We start from the raw sequence: 18,984 nt of genomic DNA on the forward strand, positions 1-18,984 counted from the left end.
GAAGTAAGATTTTAAAATCATAGAATGATTTGGGTTGGAAGGGACCTTAAAGATCATCCAGTGCCACCCCCTGCCATGGGCAGGGACACCTTCCACTATCCCAAGTTGCTCTGAGCCCTGTCCAACTTGGCTTTGGACTCTTCTAGGGATCCAAGGGCAGCCACAGCTTCTCTGGGCACCCTGTGCCAGGGCCTCACCACCCTCACAGGGAACAATTTCTTCCTCATAACCTATCTAACCCTGTCCTCTGTCAATTTGAAGCCATTCCCCCCTATCCTGTCACCCCATGCCTTTGTAGAAAGTCCTTCTGCAGCTTTTTTGGAGCCCCTTAGGCACTGAAAGAGCCTCTAAGGTCTCTCCAGTGTCTTCACTTCTCCAGGTTGAAGAGCCCCAGTTGCTCACTGCACTGCAAAAGTATTTTGCTCACCATTGCTGTGTTAGTCAGCTTGTGCTGGGGTTGTGCTGAGTTTATGGTGTGATGTGAATCTCCATTCCATGCACCATCAATCTGATACTTTTGCTTCAGACACCTGAAAGCCCTGTGGCCCCATGAAGATCTGTAAGAGCTTCTTTTAAACATATTCTATATGAAGTTCCCCCAAACAAATTAGCTTCCAATTGAACAGGTACTTGAGTACTCCCAAAAGCCTCCAAACAGCTCTTCTCTCTAACAGAGAAATTGAAAGAACCGATTTCTCCATTTAGTTTCTACTCATATCAAATTCTAGAAATCCCTAAAAAACTTCCTTGCAGCTTTCCATGGAGATTCATGGTACCCTCAAACAATCCCATGTTAGTAAACTCCAGAGACAGGCTAATTGAAACACAACATTTTTATATGATAATTGCAGATATTTAGAACCTCACTACCAACAAAGAAGAAACGTAAGTTTAACTTTTCCTTATTATAACACATCAAAAAGCTTTCCTTTCTGCCTGTCAGGAGGTCTTCGGATGGGGGTCAAGTTAGCACTAAAGATGCAAAAATTAATCTGGAATAAATGTGAGTTTCCCAAAAGCCCATGAAACAAGATGTCAGTATTTCAGACACACTAAGGGCTGGCAGGGATGACAATGATGCACCCACATGATTTGTAGCAAACAGATGGAATCTGAAGTCCCCCCTCAAAATGTGTGTGGGTATGAGAAACACTGTGGTGTGATAAGGTTGGAAGATAACTGGTGCTAAAATATGGCTTCAGAAGTTTAATTGAGGTGTTCTGCCTTGAAAATATGAGTCAATTTCCCCCATATAAACACTCTACAGTCCATGAAAAAGCAGAATTTAAAAGTATCCATAGCTCCTCATGGAAGAAAATGGATTTGTGGGCTTTCAAGGGATAGCATGTCCAGCCATGCACATTCAAATCATGCTCAGCAGGACAGACAAGTATTCTGAAAAAGCTGGAACTTTGCACAGCAACCTGAGGCACAGAAAATTTAGACCACACTCAAATACTGTGAAAGGAAGAAAGCAAAAATGATTAATAATTGGGGTGCAGGTGTCCCTTAGAAACCAAGAAATGGCTTAAGTCCCTTAGCAGTTTCAAATCAGTAAAAGCCATGGTTACCTACTGGGGAGAAATAGGACAGCAGCAAAAAAGGAAAATAATCATCAAAATCCCATTTAACTTCTAGATCGGAAAATTCAGTGATTAGGGGGTATAGTTCATAATAGTTCTATAAGAGAAACAACTGCATTAGCAGTACTTAAAGTGAGGAATGGAAATGAAAGGTCTGTGTGGTGCTCATGTTTACCACTGGACATGAAAGTGTGCTTTGTGCCATGAAAGCAACATGAAAAACCTGATTAAAAGAAACCCTTCACATACAACACAGGACCAGCCTAAGAAGCCCGGTGACGCATGGTTTCCCCAGCCTTTCCAGCCTCCTGTTTATGCTGGATGATCTCAGGATAGGGATCACCCTATTTATGCTCATCCAGTACAAAGTAACTATTATTTGTACAACAGCACCCAATAATTAGGGAGCTAATGAACCAGCATTTGAAATGCGTTAGGTACACTCATGAATAATCATCAACAGTTATAATAAAACAGAGGAGTATAAAGAAATTCCAACTGTTATGTTTAAAAGCACAAAACAACTGTTAGCTGGGGAGTGTTGAGAAACTTAGCTGTAGGTTACACTCAGGATAACCATCCATTACAGAAATCTCACTAAATGTCACTGGAGGCATCATACCAGCTTAGATGGAGTCCTGTAATCCATGCCCTAGATAGACATGGAATGGGACACACAGTAGGATGGTGGAAGGTGATGGGTCTCACTTGGAGAATAAACTTTGCTGTACAAACGTACTTTGCCACTAATTTTAAAGCTTTTCCACTGAAAAGAAGAGCTCCCAGAAGTGCCAGAGGATGGACTGTGGTGAGCATGCACCTCACAGATGGATTCATTCGTACTTACATCTTGTCTTGGCCTGCGCCCACTCTTAAAGTCAGCCGAGGAATAACCGGTGACGGAGCTGGAACAACTGGTTCCACCTTTATCTGTACAGGGGAACACAATCATCAATCAAAGACTGCAAGCAGATTCCCAAAATATATTAATTACATGAAAGCACTGATGGAGTTAACCAGAGTATATCAACTTAATGAGACAAAACTACGACAGACTAATCACTGTTCTCTCACATGTTCATCTCCCATGGCGTTGATGGGTCTCAGTCTGTGGGGAGTCCCAGCCATAGCAATTCACAAATACAAACTCTAAGCTAAATAAATCAATTTGAAAATTTGCTTCATTTGTACCTCCTGATATAATTTGTTAACAAATCTTCCTGATTAAGTACTTTTCCAGAGACACAAAACTTCCCAGTTTGTTTCTAAGCAATGACATGAAATGCTTTGATCTTAGTACTCAAACTTGTCGGGTACCTATTGGTGTTTGCATGTTTTTCTGAGATTTAAATTAAATTATTTCCCAGGTTCATCACATAAATGTACCATGACTCTCTTGAATCAAAAGGAGAGACAAAGGAAGCAAATAAACTCCAAGCTGAATTCACCAACACTTTATGAAAGTTCTTATCCAAACAGTTATAACAGCCATTGCATTTTACTGCAATTAGGCTGAGGTTTTTAATTACTACTTTTCAAGTGGCCTGGGATTCCAATCTTGGGATCTGGTGGAGTTTAGACCACTAGAACATGTCCTTGAACTTATGGTATCAGTATATGCTAAAATTACCAACTCCTATTGAGCTACTAGTTTGCAAAACCTGTACAGAATGACCACAGATGCTACAGCTGACACTAATGACTCTCTAGCCAGTCATTACTCAACTTAATTCCATATCTGACAAGTGTATATACATTATATATATGAAGAGAGATGAAGACTGATGTCATTTCGAGCATCTGTCTCATCATATTTAATAAAATAACCACTTGGCTGAATCTGCTCCAGGAACTAAGAGACAAAACTAAATGGACACCTGATCAAATCTCCAGTTCCATAAAGCTTTCACAGAAAAAGGGAGGGCAAACAATCAATGCAAAGCACAGAAAGCAGAGTGGGAGAGAGCAGACCAGAGTGGGAGAGCTCAAGTGGTTCTTATTTTGAGGAAGGTAGTAACAGAATCTTGAGCCATGCATTTTGGCAAAAGAAATGGAGCTGCTCTCTAGATGTCCAGGCCAGAGAGAGGAGGAGAGAAGCCTGAGTGGTGTTCCTGCTATGACACAGTGAACTGTGCTTTGCAATACAACTCTCCATGGATATGGATTAGCTGATTTCACAGGCCTCTCTCCATGCTTTGTTTACGCAGAACCATTTTTTGTTACATCATTCCCCTAGAGTGTTGCAAAAGCTTTTTTTCCTCTGAAGCCTCTAATGCCTGCAACAATTTCACTGTCATCTTCCATAGGTGAGTCTTTTCTTTGTTTTCCCAGCATCTTAATCTGTAACATCACCCACTGCTTAGAGACTGAAACTGAACCCTGGGTACTGGAGGCTCAGGACTATGGCTTTGCAGAAGCTATCCTGCCTCTTTTCCTGCAGGCTTCTCCTTCTTTAGTGCCTGCTTTGAATACAAAGTGTTTTAGGACAGGCACTGCTGCTGCAGCTTCCAGCACACAGCACAGAGAGATGCCCACGTCATTTATAGAGGTCCTTGGTACTACTCTAAAAAATGGTGGTGTGGGCTCACGGGGTAGAAGAAAAGCACATTAACTACTTCTTTATGCTCAGATACCAACATCACAGTCTGCTGGGAGAGGAAAACAGGGCTCCACCACAATGCCAAATATCCTTTGATACAAGAGAGGAAGCATCTTTCTACAATGTGGGTTTGTGTGTAGGGTTTACATCACTAGACCAGGGAGAAAACTAAGGAGCATTCACATTTACGTCCTGCAGAGCTTGGTCTTTCTCTACATTGGTGACAGGATTTTGACACAGGAGTAAGGACAGCTTGCTTTTGGGACAGCTCTGGCAAGCCCTGCCCTGCTGCAAGGATGGCTCCATTTCTCTTGAAGAAGTTCCTCAACTACTTTAGTTTCCAGCTCAGCTTAGTAAGGTTAGTTGAAACTGGGTCAGCAGCTGCTCCCTGAGCTGCTCAGTCACTCCTACAGCATGCCTGGTAATCTCTGGAGTACAAGTGGGGTGTAAATGCTCCAAGTGTTTGCTTTTCATTCGGTGGAGCCTGCAAGGCAGTGCCCCAGATCTCCTTTTCTGGCTCTGAGGGCTGCACCCAACACCACTGCGGAGCATGGAGCTGCAGGCAAGCCCTGAGACAAAGCTTCTCCTCCTTGGGGCCACCACCAAACACTCCCAGCATGAAGCTTTTAGCTCCTTTTTTTCTGCCATTTATGCAATGTTCTGTTTGCTGCTCTGTACCTTTCAGCAGCCTGGGGCAAAATTCCAGGAAAAACTTGATAAAAAGCCTCAAGCATCCAACAGGATGGGATGAGCATTTAGGAAATAACAACAACACAGCTCAAAAATGGCAACAATACAGCTGAGTCAGTCTTTTGTTTAACTACAGCAATATTAGAAATGGGACTCTGATATTTTCTCCTGGCTTCCAGGAGCTGAAACTGCAGTGAGCCCACAAACTCATCTCCCAGGTTGTGCTTACACCTGGGCGGACGCGCTGGGACAGATTAAACGTCCAAGCTGTAACTTGATCATTTGCTCTTGCAGCACAACTGCGGGCTAAATAAGTCATTGTGTGATCTAAAAGCTAAATTAAGGAAACATGTACTTTTAGGGGTTAAAACGAAAGAGCAGCATTCTGGAGTAATACTGGGAATTGGGGCCAGCAGAAGAGCATTTACAGTGGATTACTAAGCTTCCCAAATCACCAAAGAGGTAAAGTCCAGCAATATAAGACTCCTTTGTAGCTAACTAAAAATACATTGTCAGTGGATTTGTCCAGTTTTATGTATAAGCAATACTTCTTTCACCTGAACTAATACTAGTAGTCATATAAGCCCCTTATTGCCATGTGCTGCATTTTTTTTGCTAATCTTCAAGGATTTAGCTTCTTTGCCACATACCTCAGGGCACCAACTGATAAAGCTCTAACTCTCCATTTTTCCAGGACACCAGCAGTGCGGCCTTGCAAAAAATGAAAATCGCTCAAGAGATTTAAAGGGGAAATTTATTTTTAAAATCCTGACTTGCAGCAAAGAGGTGGATTTAAAAAAAGCTTATCTCTCAAGAATCAGTTTAAATTTTAATTCTATCTGGGGACTCTTTCATGCATTCTAGCTTTAAAGTTTATCTTTTGACAGGGACTTTTTGCCAAGGTAGTGGGCAGCTTTGTCAATTTAATTTGTCCAAGTTTTTACTAGTGTTGAACTCCTTTTCTGAATATATATATATATCTGGTGAGTCTATACTGAAGTTTTACCAGTTTGTATTTGTTTATGTGTCTGCTTATCACTCTAAAGCAAACTTGGCACAGACAACTGCAGAAGAAATGCAAAACTAAATGTATGGAAAACAAACAAGTCATCTTACTATTTTACATACACCCATATTTCACTTAAAAAAGGAATCTCAGCAGAAATTCTCAGTGAAATAATGCCAAAACAGCTCAAGCACAAGGGGCAGACAGATAAAATGGGGAGTCTGTGAAAGCGTTGCAGTCTCAAACCAGACATGAAATTATCATGGACAACTGGGCCACCACCCTGTCGACCACCAGCTCATCCACAGAAGACAAACCTTAGTTCTCTACATTATCCAGATTCTCCATGGAAAAAACATTTGTAAGCTTAAAAAAATGTATCAAGTTTTGAAATCAGCACTTTGTTTCAAGTCCAGCAGGTAAGGCAAGAGTGGCAAGAAAAGGAGAGTGAGGAATGTCCCAAATCTGAGCTTGTACAAACTGAGTATTATACTCAAAGCAGGATGTAAAGAGCATCTTGGTAAAAATGGAACTCACACAGCGCTTCCTAAGGCTAAGGATAGATATTTAGGAACTCTTGTATCCAAGGTTATCACATAGGAAGACAATCTCTTTCTTTTCTTCTTTCTTTTCAATATTAACAACTTAATGCGTATTATAAGGTGAAGTGACAAAAAAATTAGAGCAAATCCTGAATTAGGGGAACTGCTTCTAATGGGATTTCAAATCTGATAACATGCAAATATGCTGGTTTCATTTCTTAAATATTAAATATATTCTCAAGATTAGGTGATACTGGAAAGAAGAAATTATCTTTGGCTGATGTAAATCAGTAAGAGTTACAGGAATGGAAGGAGCTCAAACCTCTCAAAAGTTAGCTCTCCCCTTCTGTCTCTCAAGCGTAAGACCAGAAACAAAAGGTGACATTTGAACACTTAGACCATAATTTGAAAATAATTTTTTTACTTCAAACAAATGAGAGCATCAAGGGGGCAGATTTGCTAAGAGAAGATTCAGCAATGCTTTTTGAGCACATTTATTTGAAGGCAGTCGGCTTCTCATTTCTGTCCACCTGGGAATTTCCAGGCTTCTACAAATTTTGAAACAGCAGACTTTTAGAAACAAAATTTTAAGTTTATATGAAAGGTATTGGGTTGCTGCCCTTCTAGCGGAAACCTACAAAACAAACTTTCTGCATCACAACACTTCATCCTTTTGCTGTGTGTGTGCTGCTGTTGAGTCTGAGCCTCAGCTTTTCCAAATGAAAAGTGAGTTGAGAAAAGCCAGGACAATCTCACATTTCAAATTCACATAACTAGATTCCACCGTTCTCATTTTCCAAAGAGGTGGGACAATCTCTGAAGCTTTTGATGGACGCATTCTTTGGAGCTGTTATTAAGAAACACCAAACCTGTAACCACCCTTCTCCTCAAAGCTCTTGGACAATGCTCAGCAGCAAACAGAGGAATCCATGTGGATCCTTCAAGCAAGTGTGATATCTCAACTCATCCAACCAGCTTACCTTTTCATGTTTGTGTTTCTCCTTTTCTTTCTCTTTCTTTTCTCTTTCTTTCCTCTCTTTTTCCTTCTCCTTCTTTTCCTTTTCTTTGTCCTTCTCCCTTTCTTTCTTTTTCTTCTTCTCTTTTTTGTCCTTCTTTTTCTCTTTTGGTTTCTCTTTGTCCTCAAATAGTTTTTCAGGTAGCATGGGAGACAAGGAAGGTAACATGCTGGGAAGCCTCATGGCAGATGGTGTGCTGAACAAGGGCATAGACATTTCTTTGGGAGGCAACACAAGAGGTGCTGATGGCACCTTTATCTTATCTTCCTTACCCTTATCTTTGAGTTTCTCTTTGTCTTTTTTATCCTTGTCCTTTTTGCCTTTCTCTTTCTCTTTCTTTTTATCTTTATGTTTTTCTTTCTCTTTTTTGGTATTGCCATCTTTCAACTTTACTTTTGTGTCAGCATCCTCAAAGTCCTTTAGTTTGAATTTATACGGATCAGGATCATCCTCTTTGAGTAGCTCCTTCCACTGAAACTTTGCTTCCTTGTTTCCTTCCTTGTCTTTATCTTTCTCCTTGTTCTTTTCCTTATCCTTATTTTTCTCCTTGTTCTTCTCTTTATCTTTTTCTTTTTGTTTTTCTTTCTTCTTCATTTTAGTTTTCAGCTCTTTTTTCAATTTCTTTTTCACTTCTGTTGATGAAGCCAACTTGGTTTTCTCTTCATAGACTTTGAGAAGAGGCTCTGGAGTTGGAGGTGAAGCAGAAGGAGAAGAGAAGTAAGTGAAGTTGGTAGGTGGATTAGAAGGTGTCCCCATGTTTGCCTTCCGAATGACCTCATCAATAGAGTCATCCATCGTCCATGAAATGTCTGAACTTGAAGTCCCACCTGAGGCAGGTATTGGAGTTGCTCCTGCCTTATTTGCATTATTGGCAGGAACAGAAGGTTTAGGAGTTGTAGACTCTGAAATAGAAAGCCTTTTAGGACTGGTAAAAATTTCCCCTTCTGATTCAGACCCAGAGGAAAACTCAAAGGGATCTGGTTCTCGTTCTGCACATGCACGAGCAATCACAGCATCGATTGAATCATCAATGGTCTTGTCCATGACCGGGACTTTCTTCACCTGGTTGTCCATATTTGGCTTGGGGACAGGCTCAGGTGGTGTCTGTCCCTGTTTCACTTGAATATTTTCCTTTCCTATCTTCTCACTCAGTGCAGCCAGAGGGGTTCTGCTCGGTGTTTCAGGCTTCACAGGTGGTTGCGGAACGTGAGCAGGAACCTTTGGACTTTTGGGACTTTTTGGGCTCTTGGCGCGGCCTGGTGACTTTTTTTCTTTGGATCCAGTTTTTGGTGAACGAATGGGACTCCCAGCTACCACTGGTGAGGGTGTAGTTTTCGGTGATTTTGTCTTTTGTCCTGGAGAACTTGTTTTGGACTTTGTTTTGGGTACAAACGGCTTTGCCTCTAAAGTTTTGGGGGTCGGCACTTGGGATTTTGCAATGGGAGCCAACATTGGCGGTTCTGGCGAAGGGGGGGCTAAGTCTGTACTGTCCTGAACGTGAACTGGAGAAAGCATTGGTGGTACTTTTTGTGTATTTATTGAGCTAAGAGGCTCACGTGGTTCCACTGTTCCATCCAAAGCATCCCCTTTGGAAACAGACAGTTTTGGCCTTTTCACAGGTGGGAATTCCTCAGCATCAGGACTTTCTAATGGTCTCTTGCTCAAGTAGTTCTCATCGTTAATTGCCTCATCCTCTTCCATATCTCCTTCTTCTTCCAGTGGGACCTGCATGGCCTCTGCAGATGTACCTCCATCGGTAGGAACCTGCTCCTCTTCCTCTTCTGTAACAAAGAACATTTAGAAAAGCATTAGGATAATTGAAACGTGTTTTACAGAAACAAACAAGCACCAGAGCAAATAGTCATGTGCAGCTCAGCCCAGAAGAGACAACTGGCCACCTAAGGACTTCTTACTGGTCTGCTTGGAAGGAACATGGGGCACCTCCTGTCCCACATCAGCCACTGCTGGAACTGGCAGGTGCCCTCACTGTAGTGTAACACTGAACCCCTGAGCAAAGGAGAGAAGGGTACAGCTCACTCATGGCAGAGCTTGCAGAGCAGGCTGAAAGTGTCAGTTCTACCCTAAATCACCCTAATAATTTATTCATTCATTTTTAAATGAAGGGAAAGAGGTTGAAGCATTTTTTTCTGTAAATGTCAAAGCAAAGTATCAAAGTAAAATTAACCAGAACTGTCTTTCTTGCCTATATATCACACAACTTTGACTGCAGATTAACTACTAGGAAAACATCTTCCTAAACCTAGTTTATTCTTCCTGAAGCAGCACAGTCTGAAGGTTAAAGCAGAGGACTAAGACCCATTCAACCTGCCAGGTTCTGTCTGATACCATCTTAAGAGCTGCTGCAGGTGACACAATCTGTTATGACTGCATAGGAACACCCCAGCATGGTGTGTGTGTGTGTGTGCTGGTTCAGATCAGGAACATGCCTTTGAAATACATTTTCCCATCATGTCCCTTACTGTTGTTTTGTTGCATCGTGGGACAATCCTGGAGTGCATATGGGGGCTTCCTGCAGCAGCAAAACCAAAATGAAGGAGGAATCCACTTAACACACTCCAGAGCAAGTAGGCATTCAGGCTGTGAGACCGAAAACCAGCTTTTGAAAACAAGATAAATCTGAAATCTACACAGTGTAGACATCAGACATCAACTATTCCAAACAAGTGTGGATACCACCTGTGTGATTGCTCTGGTTTTTTTTTTTAATAACAATTGTTTCCCCCCTACATACAACACCATCTTCAGACCCACATGTGACACTATGGTGCAGAGAAAGGAGAAAATTCACTTGAGATCTCCCTGAAAATCCACAGTAAATTTAAAAGGAGAACCTCTGATCTCCACAACCACAGCCAAGCACTTTATCCTCTTGGATACACTTCCTCACTTTCAAAATGGAATTATCCCAAGCAGGCAAAAAGGATTCTTAGTCCTGAATAAGAATGTCTACACAGGCATTAACCTGGCACATTTGTATTTGCAGTAATTACATCATTATACCTCTGCTGGTTGACATTACTACACAGACTACCTCATTTCACTTTACCCCAAGTTTCTGTTTACTCACCTGCAAAAACTCAAGCCATTTTGTCTAGCAGGGTTTCTGAGGAAAGATATCCAGTGCCCCAAGATTCTCATATGAAATATGTAGCAAAACACATTTATGAAGACAATGGTTAAAACCCAACTTCTTAATGAGCAGGTGGCTTTAACAAAGAAAGCAGCAAGAAACCTGGAACATTCCTCTAAACACTATTTAAAACTCAGTAGGACAGCATCTTTCTGAAAAACCTATTTTCAATGAGTTTATTTTCAGGTTTTCTACGCTGGTGTTTCTCTTCTGTAATGTGTCAATGCTCTGATTTAGGAGAGTTGAGTCAAGAGCCCTGGGCTGCAGCACAAATCTTGCCAGCATCACAAATTAAGTAAAATGAGCTAGCAAGGCTGGCTTTCGCTAGGGCCCAGAGGATTTACAGCAGCCTGCCCAGAGAGGAGACTTTGCCTGAGGATAAAGTCTTAGCCTTCCGTGAAAAACAGAAATGTTAGGGAGTTAGGTTTTGCCTGGCTGGGCACTGACATTAAATTTTTTAAACTGCAAAGTTAGAGTATAACTGAGAAATCACTGTGGGCTGAGCCTGCACCTGCTATGGGGGAAAAAAAAAAATCTACTTCCCCATCATGGAAGTAATTTTAATCTCTGTTTAAGCTGCTGCAGAAATCAGCTGCCTTTACCTGCTCAGAAGGTTTTGGGGATGAAGAATCAGCATTCATCAGATGTCACACAGCACTGGTTGCTACTGAGCAATTCCCTCCCAACCCCATTCCACCTACTTCAGCACTGAGAGCTTGTTTGCATTTAAGAGTAGGAGATAAAATTTAAAACAAACATCATACTTTAAAATTGGGATTTAGAGAAATCTTCTGCCTCAGCCACTGGATGAAAAGTGTAGCCAAATTAAAATATTAGGAAAGATAAGGTTTGATGATACAGACTTCAGACATAGGAACATTAACCATTTTAATACAAGAAACATGGGGATAAAAAGAGTCAATAAAGTGGAAAATAAACTACTAAACAGAAAAACAGTAAAAAGAAAAACCAGAAATGGTAACAGTAAAAAGTTTACATTTACTAGAAAAATCAGATCATTTATTTGCTAAAGATTCCTGCCTACTGTCCATTTAAACAGCCCCTCTCTTACACTGCATCTCATGGAAAGGCACTGCAATATTACATATTTCTATACCTTCTTCCCATCCCAAGGTGCTTCTCATATTTTACCTCCTCAGGATTGCAGAATACCAGCAGCTGCTGGATCAAAGGCAAAAAAAAACAATTTCAGGGGAGGTTTGGAGAACAGGGACTGGAGTTCTGTACAATAAAAAAAAGAGCAATGCTTATTTTTTTTTTAATAAGGCCAAGTAAAGTTTGCAGCGAGCCCACAAAGTTTCTGTGATCTTGTGTGGAGGTGCCAGGGAAGGGCAGAAAGGTTAAAGTGCATTTTGTAGAGGTGAGACAAAAAATTGAGGTGTCTTGGCTCCAGCTTTCATGCACATTCCTGCAAGCCACAAAGACAACTAAGTAAGGAAGCAGAAGCATTACCATCCCTTTTATATGGACTTGGATTCCCCAAAACATCTGGAAAAAATTGCCTGGGTCAGTCCTGAACAATCCAGGGACTAAGGAAGTTCATGAGCACTTAACTACTGACACACATTCACCACTTTTCAGACATGCTCAGATGACAATCTGGAATCCTATCGTGGTCAAATGAAATCCAAATTTCTCTTGGAACAAGGCCACAGTCTGATCCTTAGCAAGGACTGGTTTTCTGCCAGGTAGTGCCTTTCAAACCTGAGCCACCACAGCTGCGCAGAAAACAATGAAGCACTTTTTTTTTTCTTTTTTGGAGGTGGGGTGGGAGGGTAGTTAATTAGAGAAAGTGAAATTTCAATCTTGAGTTCAAGACCTATGGCTCTTTCTCCTCCCAGAGGATTCACACCAGAGCAGGAACTAAATATGGAAAAACATCAGCTTTTAAGTGTTTGCTGCCTGACTTGGTGATGAGCATTTGCAACCATGCAGCCACTACCTCACCTCTGTCCATCTCATTTGCTGCCCGGCACTTCTGGATGCTCCATGGTTTGTGCAAAGGATTGCTTTTTAACTCTCTTTACTGCCATTTCTCCCTATCTCCGGCCACCTTATTAATGATCCAGCCCGAGTTAGCATCTATAGGTCAAATGGATATCACCTCAGCCATCTGCCCTCATAACTCTCCCCTGTAATGAAAGGAGACTGGAGCTGTTTGGGAGGTTTCTCAAGATAACAGATACATTTTTTTTTTTTGGTCGTTAGAGAAGTCAGTGCTGGATCAATATTAATGCTCACATTACTGAAGCTATAGGGAGCAATTGTTTATTATGTCAGTGGGCCCCCTGTGCAGAGCCTAGGTTACAGGAGGGATGAGCTCAGCCATCGCAGCATTGAATTTGTCCATCACTGAAATAAAACAAGCTGAGAGCTGTCAGCATGCTGCCTATGAGAAATCTGGTTAGAAAGGCAGCATTCCTTACTTGAGAATATTAGGCTGTGCCAAGGAAGTGGTGGAATCACCGTCCCTGAAATTGTTCAAAAAACATGTGGATGTGTCACCTGGGGACATGGATTTAGCGGTGACTTGGCAGTGTCGGGTTAATGGAGTTGGTGATCTCAGAGGGCTTTTCCTACCAAAATGATTCAATGGATAACAACAGCTCCGTGTCTATGCCAGAAGGCAAATTCACTTTCATGAAAGGATGATTTTGAAGTTAGGGGAGGAAGGAATCCTCCTCTCAGCACAGGTCTGCAGGGTGATTTGGGGCAGGTCACTCCACACCCTGCTGCCTTCCCATCTGACAAACGATGATAACTCCATCTCACAGAGGTGTAAAAGCTGAACTTGATAAATACACAGCCCATCAAGATTTCTGGACGGAAAGCACCAGAATCCCAAATGCAAACCACGGGGATCTGTCACCACTTCAAATGCTGGAAAATTTCTTAAGGTGAACAGTTCAGGTAAGAAACTGAAACTCCTGTACGTTTCTTAAGGAAAAACCACTAAAGAAGCTCAAACTCTATTTCTTGGTACATCATGTTCCTGTAGCACAGCAGGGATCCCACAGCTGCTCTTCAATAACCTCAGGTTATTGAATATATATCTTCTTAATTTGGCCGCAGCTCAGTTTCAGGACAGCAACACTCAACACTTCAGTAATGAATTTCCAGGTTTATGAGAACTGAGGAACTATTTGTCCCTGAAACTGACACAAGGGTACAACGGAACAGAAATTCTGCCTTTTTGCAGAAAAAGAAGTGCAATCACCTGTACCACATTATCATGCTCACCCGGCTGCCTTGTCAGAGGAAGCAGCACAACAGGTCAGATAAAAGTGAAGGCACAAAAAATTGATGCAAAGCTCATCTGATTGAGTAGAAATGCACCCATGTATGGGCATTCCTCAAGCAAGAAAATCAATCTTATATAAATCCATCTATAAAATTAAAATTGTCATCATCTTGGTCATCACCAGACCTTTTACTTGGTAGCTTTAGTGAGAAAACATTAGCATTGGCAGCTAGGTGGGTGTCCTAGGGAACACGGCACAGACTGGGACAGACAAAATCTCTGCTCAGCTCCTGACCCTGCCAAAAACCTACCCTGTTTGTTGGCTGGCATTTAATTTAAGTAAAGTTCCAGTCTCTCTTCTGAAAACTAGATTAACATTTCGCTCTGTCACAGGGTGGTGACAGGATGAAACCACCTGGGTAAGACATGCAGATTTAAGAATAAATGAATATTTCTTATGTACAAGATGAAACAGAGTCAGACATGCTGGCCTAAAGCTGGACACCACTTGCTGAAGAAGAGTAACTTGATTTTAGTAACAGCAGGTCTTGCTTCCAATGCTATATCTAATATATTAATTGCACAAAGTTCTGGGAGGTAACAGTTCCTGTGGAAGCCAACTCTTGTTATTACAATAATGTAAGATTTAGGCATTTGGCATTTGATATTAACTGCAGTATGGTAGATAAATAGGATCAGATGTCAGAGTAAACTCATTAAGGATATAATTCTCAAAAAGCAGATGTTTCCATGCAACTTATACATGTCTATTTTCAACTATTCAATTTCTTCCATAATCCTTCTCTTTTTAAATAGAACTTGAACATTTTCTTTTCCAAGAGAATGCAAAATGACCAAAAAAGTTCTGTCAGTAGACCACAGAATTATTTCACACATAGTTCTGTTTAGATCAGCCTCTCTGATCCTGTGCACTGCATGGTACCAAATACTACCTGAGAACAAGAGTTGGAAGCATCAGGGTTTTTAAGGAAAGTTAGGATTTGGGAAAGGAAGTGATCTGGCAGTGCCTGCACTGAAATCTTCAATTCATTTTTGTTTTCAAGCATACCCTCCTTAGAACCACATGGATATCAAGGCTGATGGTTTTATATACAGCCAGCTTGGCCTTTCAAATGCAGGGAAGGAAGGGACTGCTCCCACCCAACATATGAAACATTTTAGTGAGGAAAAAAAAACAGAAAAAAACTTCCTGCAGACTTCCAGAATAATTTTCCTACTGTCTAGTTAAAGCATGAGATGAAACCAAATATTAAGTTTTTGGAAATTTTAAGTCATTAAGTCAAGAGCTTACATCCCTATCATATCCTAATAAGCAGGAGCTTTTGATTTCTGTTAAAATTGAAGCCTTTTTCTTGTGCCATGATACGTTTTATCTCTTTAACTTGTAATAACAATGGCCTTTTCCCAAAACAAACAGAAAGTGTGCTTGTAGTCCATAAAGGAAATTAATGGAAGAAGGACAAAATTCAATCCTGATATCCCACAGGCCAATATCCTGATACCTTAATGCAAAATGAACACACTGAGATACCTGTGACACATGTGGGGCTTAGAATACTGGATTTTTTATAGATACTTGTGAATATGTTACATAAATATATCTATAATTGTATATATAATTTCTCTGCTATATGAACACAACTGATCAGTGATATGACCTGTTTACCAAACAGACAACAAAACAAAAGATTTCTCCTTTACTTTATAAAGATCAACCAACCTCTTACCAAACCCTGACATCTACCAGTTAATTCCTATGGGAAGAGAGCTGGGAAGAGAGCATCACCAAGGAGCCCATCTTCCATGTGCCTCAGATTTTTCCACTGACATTGTCAGCAAGTTCAGTGCAGTGCCTTCTCAGTATGTTATCAAATGCAAAAAAAACAATAAATAAAAAGAAAGCGGAAAAGAGAGCTTTCAGGTATGGCAAGTGATTTTGCATAAATAACTAAAACACTGTAATGAAGATGTGAAAAGTGATTGGTTAAACATCTCAACTTGCTAATCACTCTGGAAAATGTTGCCCCAAATGGCTGGGTGGTGCCTTCAGTCCTTTCTATTAGCCAGCACTGAGCTTTGAGGCATTCAGCAGGACTGAGACTTGGTGTATATACATTTATTAATCACTCCAGAAACACTTATCAACCTGTCCAAGAAGCTACAAGAGGTCAACAAAACATGCCCCCCCCAACCCATCCCTAATGATGTAATACATCCAACCATCTGGAAATATGGATTATAGCAATAATCTGGTTCTGGACTCAAAAACTTCCAGATTGATTCAGTTACCTCTCCATCCTCTCCATCTTGGTATGAAATCATTGGGCATGAACTACTGAGTACCAGTATGAGAAGAAAGTATAGTTTGCCAGATGGCCAGAAAGAAATCATGACTCCTAAACCTGTAGTTCTACATTTAAATGGAAACTGTCCCACCCATTCTTTTGTCCAGGTTCAAGCATCTGTGCAGGAGAAGGAGGAACTAATCAAGGCTAAAATAAGGAAGATTATCTGCTAGTTTGGGCTAGAAATGACCTAATGGGATAACTCAAATGGAAATATATCTGAGGGTGGAAGAACAAAACCCCAAAGATAAGTACTTTTATATCCAGCTGGCAAAGTAAAAGACTACCTCAGGATCACACAAGTGTAAGGGAGTGGGAAAAAAGAGGAGAATTGTGAGGAGCATCACTCTGGGCATCAGATCCTGGCTTAGGATATAATGTGAGATTTTGGCTTCCAGTGCTGCTTTAGGATACCAGATACAATGAGAGTAACACTTCTAAGTAGTTACTAGTGGCTGCCCTCATTCTAATATTTTTTTAAAATATGGAATTTTATGAAGCTAAATTACACAGGATTCTTAAAATGACACAGCCAGGTCCCTGCTGAAGACAAACAGAGTTGGCAGATTGTTATCTGCTACACCCACAATCTCTCTCTGACCTGACAAAATATTAGTCCAGAATTTGTGCTCCTACAGCAAGCAAAAACATGTTTCCGTCTAAATGCAACAAGGGAGACTTTATTTTTGCTTTGACTTTTAAGCAGTGGCTCAACATTTTTGTAGCTCATGCACACATACATGAACACACAGCAGTGCTGGGCTAATGGGTCTGGAGAGTAGAAACAACCCCAGAAGCATCTTTAGGAAATGATGGAATGAGAAATGTGTGAGATCCAGCCAGCTTCCTGTCAGCAGGGCAGCCTTGGCTCAGTCACTTTGGTGTTGCTCTGAATTACTTGGGATTGAGTCTCTGCCCTGAACTCTGCAGAGTGTAATGTGAAAACCACTGCAGCTAGATCAAAACACAGAGCCAGGGACAGAAAACCTTTACATCAAAATCTGGCTTGGTCTCCACGCTTTTTATTTCACTTTTTATTCCCTCTGGGGTGTACAATCCTTAACAGAACCGAGAACTTGTCCCAGAGTATGTGTGCAGACACAGAGGTTTTCTCTTTAAAGGAACATTTTGACTTCTAAAACATAAAATTATTAGCAAAGACAAGGTAATTAGGCAATGACAATTCATAGAGTACAACCAATCAATAACAGGGTACATTAGCAAGACTGACAGAGGTGTGAAGCTGATACATTATAAATGGTTCTGTACTGACCTGTAAAAATGCAGCGTTTCCCTAACATTCGGCACAATAAAAAAACTAAAATGCTATATAAGCAAGCCAACCTGAAATGACACCTAGTATTATAAATGGCCTAATCTATATGTTAATACTGTTGTATCACATAACTGCAGCAAGACTAAGATAACAATATGACTTTGGGGTTTCTATGGCTACATCCTGGGCTAACGTGCCTGAAAGGGCTTGCTGCTGACACCACACAAGCTTTCTGAGTGCTTCTCTTTGGTTATTTATGATATGATTTATGATAACGACAACATCTCCTATTTTCTCCCCTCGTCAGATACAATAAATTGCCATCGTTAATCACCGTTCTTGCTTCAGCTATGATTACAATAGTATAATAGGGCCTAGCTACGGTAATACTGTGTATTAAGGTGTTTTTCACCTCCTTTTAAAGAAATCTGCACAAGTAGATCTTTGTAGTAGATCGATGTCAGTACCTGTAGTATTTTAATAATCTTCCCAGGAGTATTCCTGGATGAGAATTTCTGTTACAACTGAGATTCAGCACCATTCCTGCATATATCAAATTTACCACCTAAAGACTCAAAATCCACATCATATTGTCTGTACCTAATAATTCTCAAATATAACATGAGGGGTTTATATGCATTTTTCTTGAGAAAAGGAAAGCAGACCATCTGTCTTTTCACTTTGCACCTCTGTATCTAATCTTCCTGGGTGAGCTTTCCAAACCAGCTTTTCAAGTATCACAAATCTTACTAAAAACAAAAACACTGAACCTTTATAAACATCTGGAAGGATTTTTACAGTGCTTTTCTTTTTCTGTATTATGGTCTTGTATAAGAAAATATACTGCTCTACTGCAAATAAAATCCTAGGTTGAAGATCCCTAGGCTTTTACAAATATTTTAGGAAGCAACTATTTGTACCTCCTGGCAAAGGAACAGACTAGGTATTTATTGCACTGGGGTACCTGTACTTCTTCCATATAAATTATTTTTACCTGGCATTGCAGAATTTTAGTACTTCACAGATTTTCAACCTGTATGTATAATTTGGGTACTTGGATTCAGCAGTGAGAAAATACTGTGATTATTTAATGTTTAATACTGTTAATTATTTAACAAAGAACTCCAGAAACAGGAAGGCACAACTCATCACATATTTCTTTCACTGTATTAGTTCAGATCCCACTCTTTCTCCCCAGAAGTTCAAAATTTAACCCCCAAAAGTTTGGGGTTTTTTTGTGTAATGCACCTGTGAGAACAGAAATGTGGTTTAAAGCCCAGGTGTTAGAATCCAAGAGTCACATTTCTCATCTTCAGGAGTCCCAGAGACAGCAAGTAAGAGGCAGACACAGTGGCACGATGGGCTATTTTAGACTGTACTAACAAGCATATTTGTATTCATATTGCTGCTAAAAATAGCTAAGGTGTCTTTCAGCCCAGAGTGACCCAACTCATTGCTGGTTTTGTGGTAAAGGTAGAGGAGATGGGAGGGGA

At 40.7% G+C, this 18,984-nt stretch overlaps 1 protein-coding gene across 1 annotated transcript in view; it reads right to left on the bottom strand.

Moving 5' to 3' along the window:
* TAF3 (TATA-box binding protein associated factor 3) overlaps positions 1–18,984 on the bottom strand; it is a 113,604-nt gene that overhangs the window by 18,203 nt on the left and 76,417 nt on the right. The window contains exons 3-4 of the mRNA XM_062491716.1: positions 7,401–9,217; positions 2,431–2,513 (exon numbers count right to left, since the gene is read on the bottom strand). Of these exons, the coding sequence (XP_062347700.1) occupies positions 2,431–2,513; positions 7,401–9,217 (1,900 nt within the window). The remainder of the gene's footprint in view (positions 1–2,430; positions 2,514–7,400; positions 9,218–18,984) is intronic.

Source organism: Cinclus cinclus, chromosome 4 (genome assembly GCF_963662255.1).
Source record: "Cinclus cinclus chromosome 4, bCinCin1.1, whole genome shotgun sequence".
In the NCBI taxonomy this organism is placed as follows: Eukaryota; Metazoa; Chordata; class Aves; order Passeriformes; family Cinclidae; genus Cinclus; species Cinclus cinclus.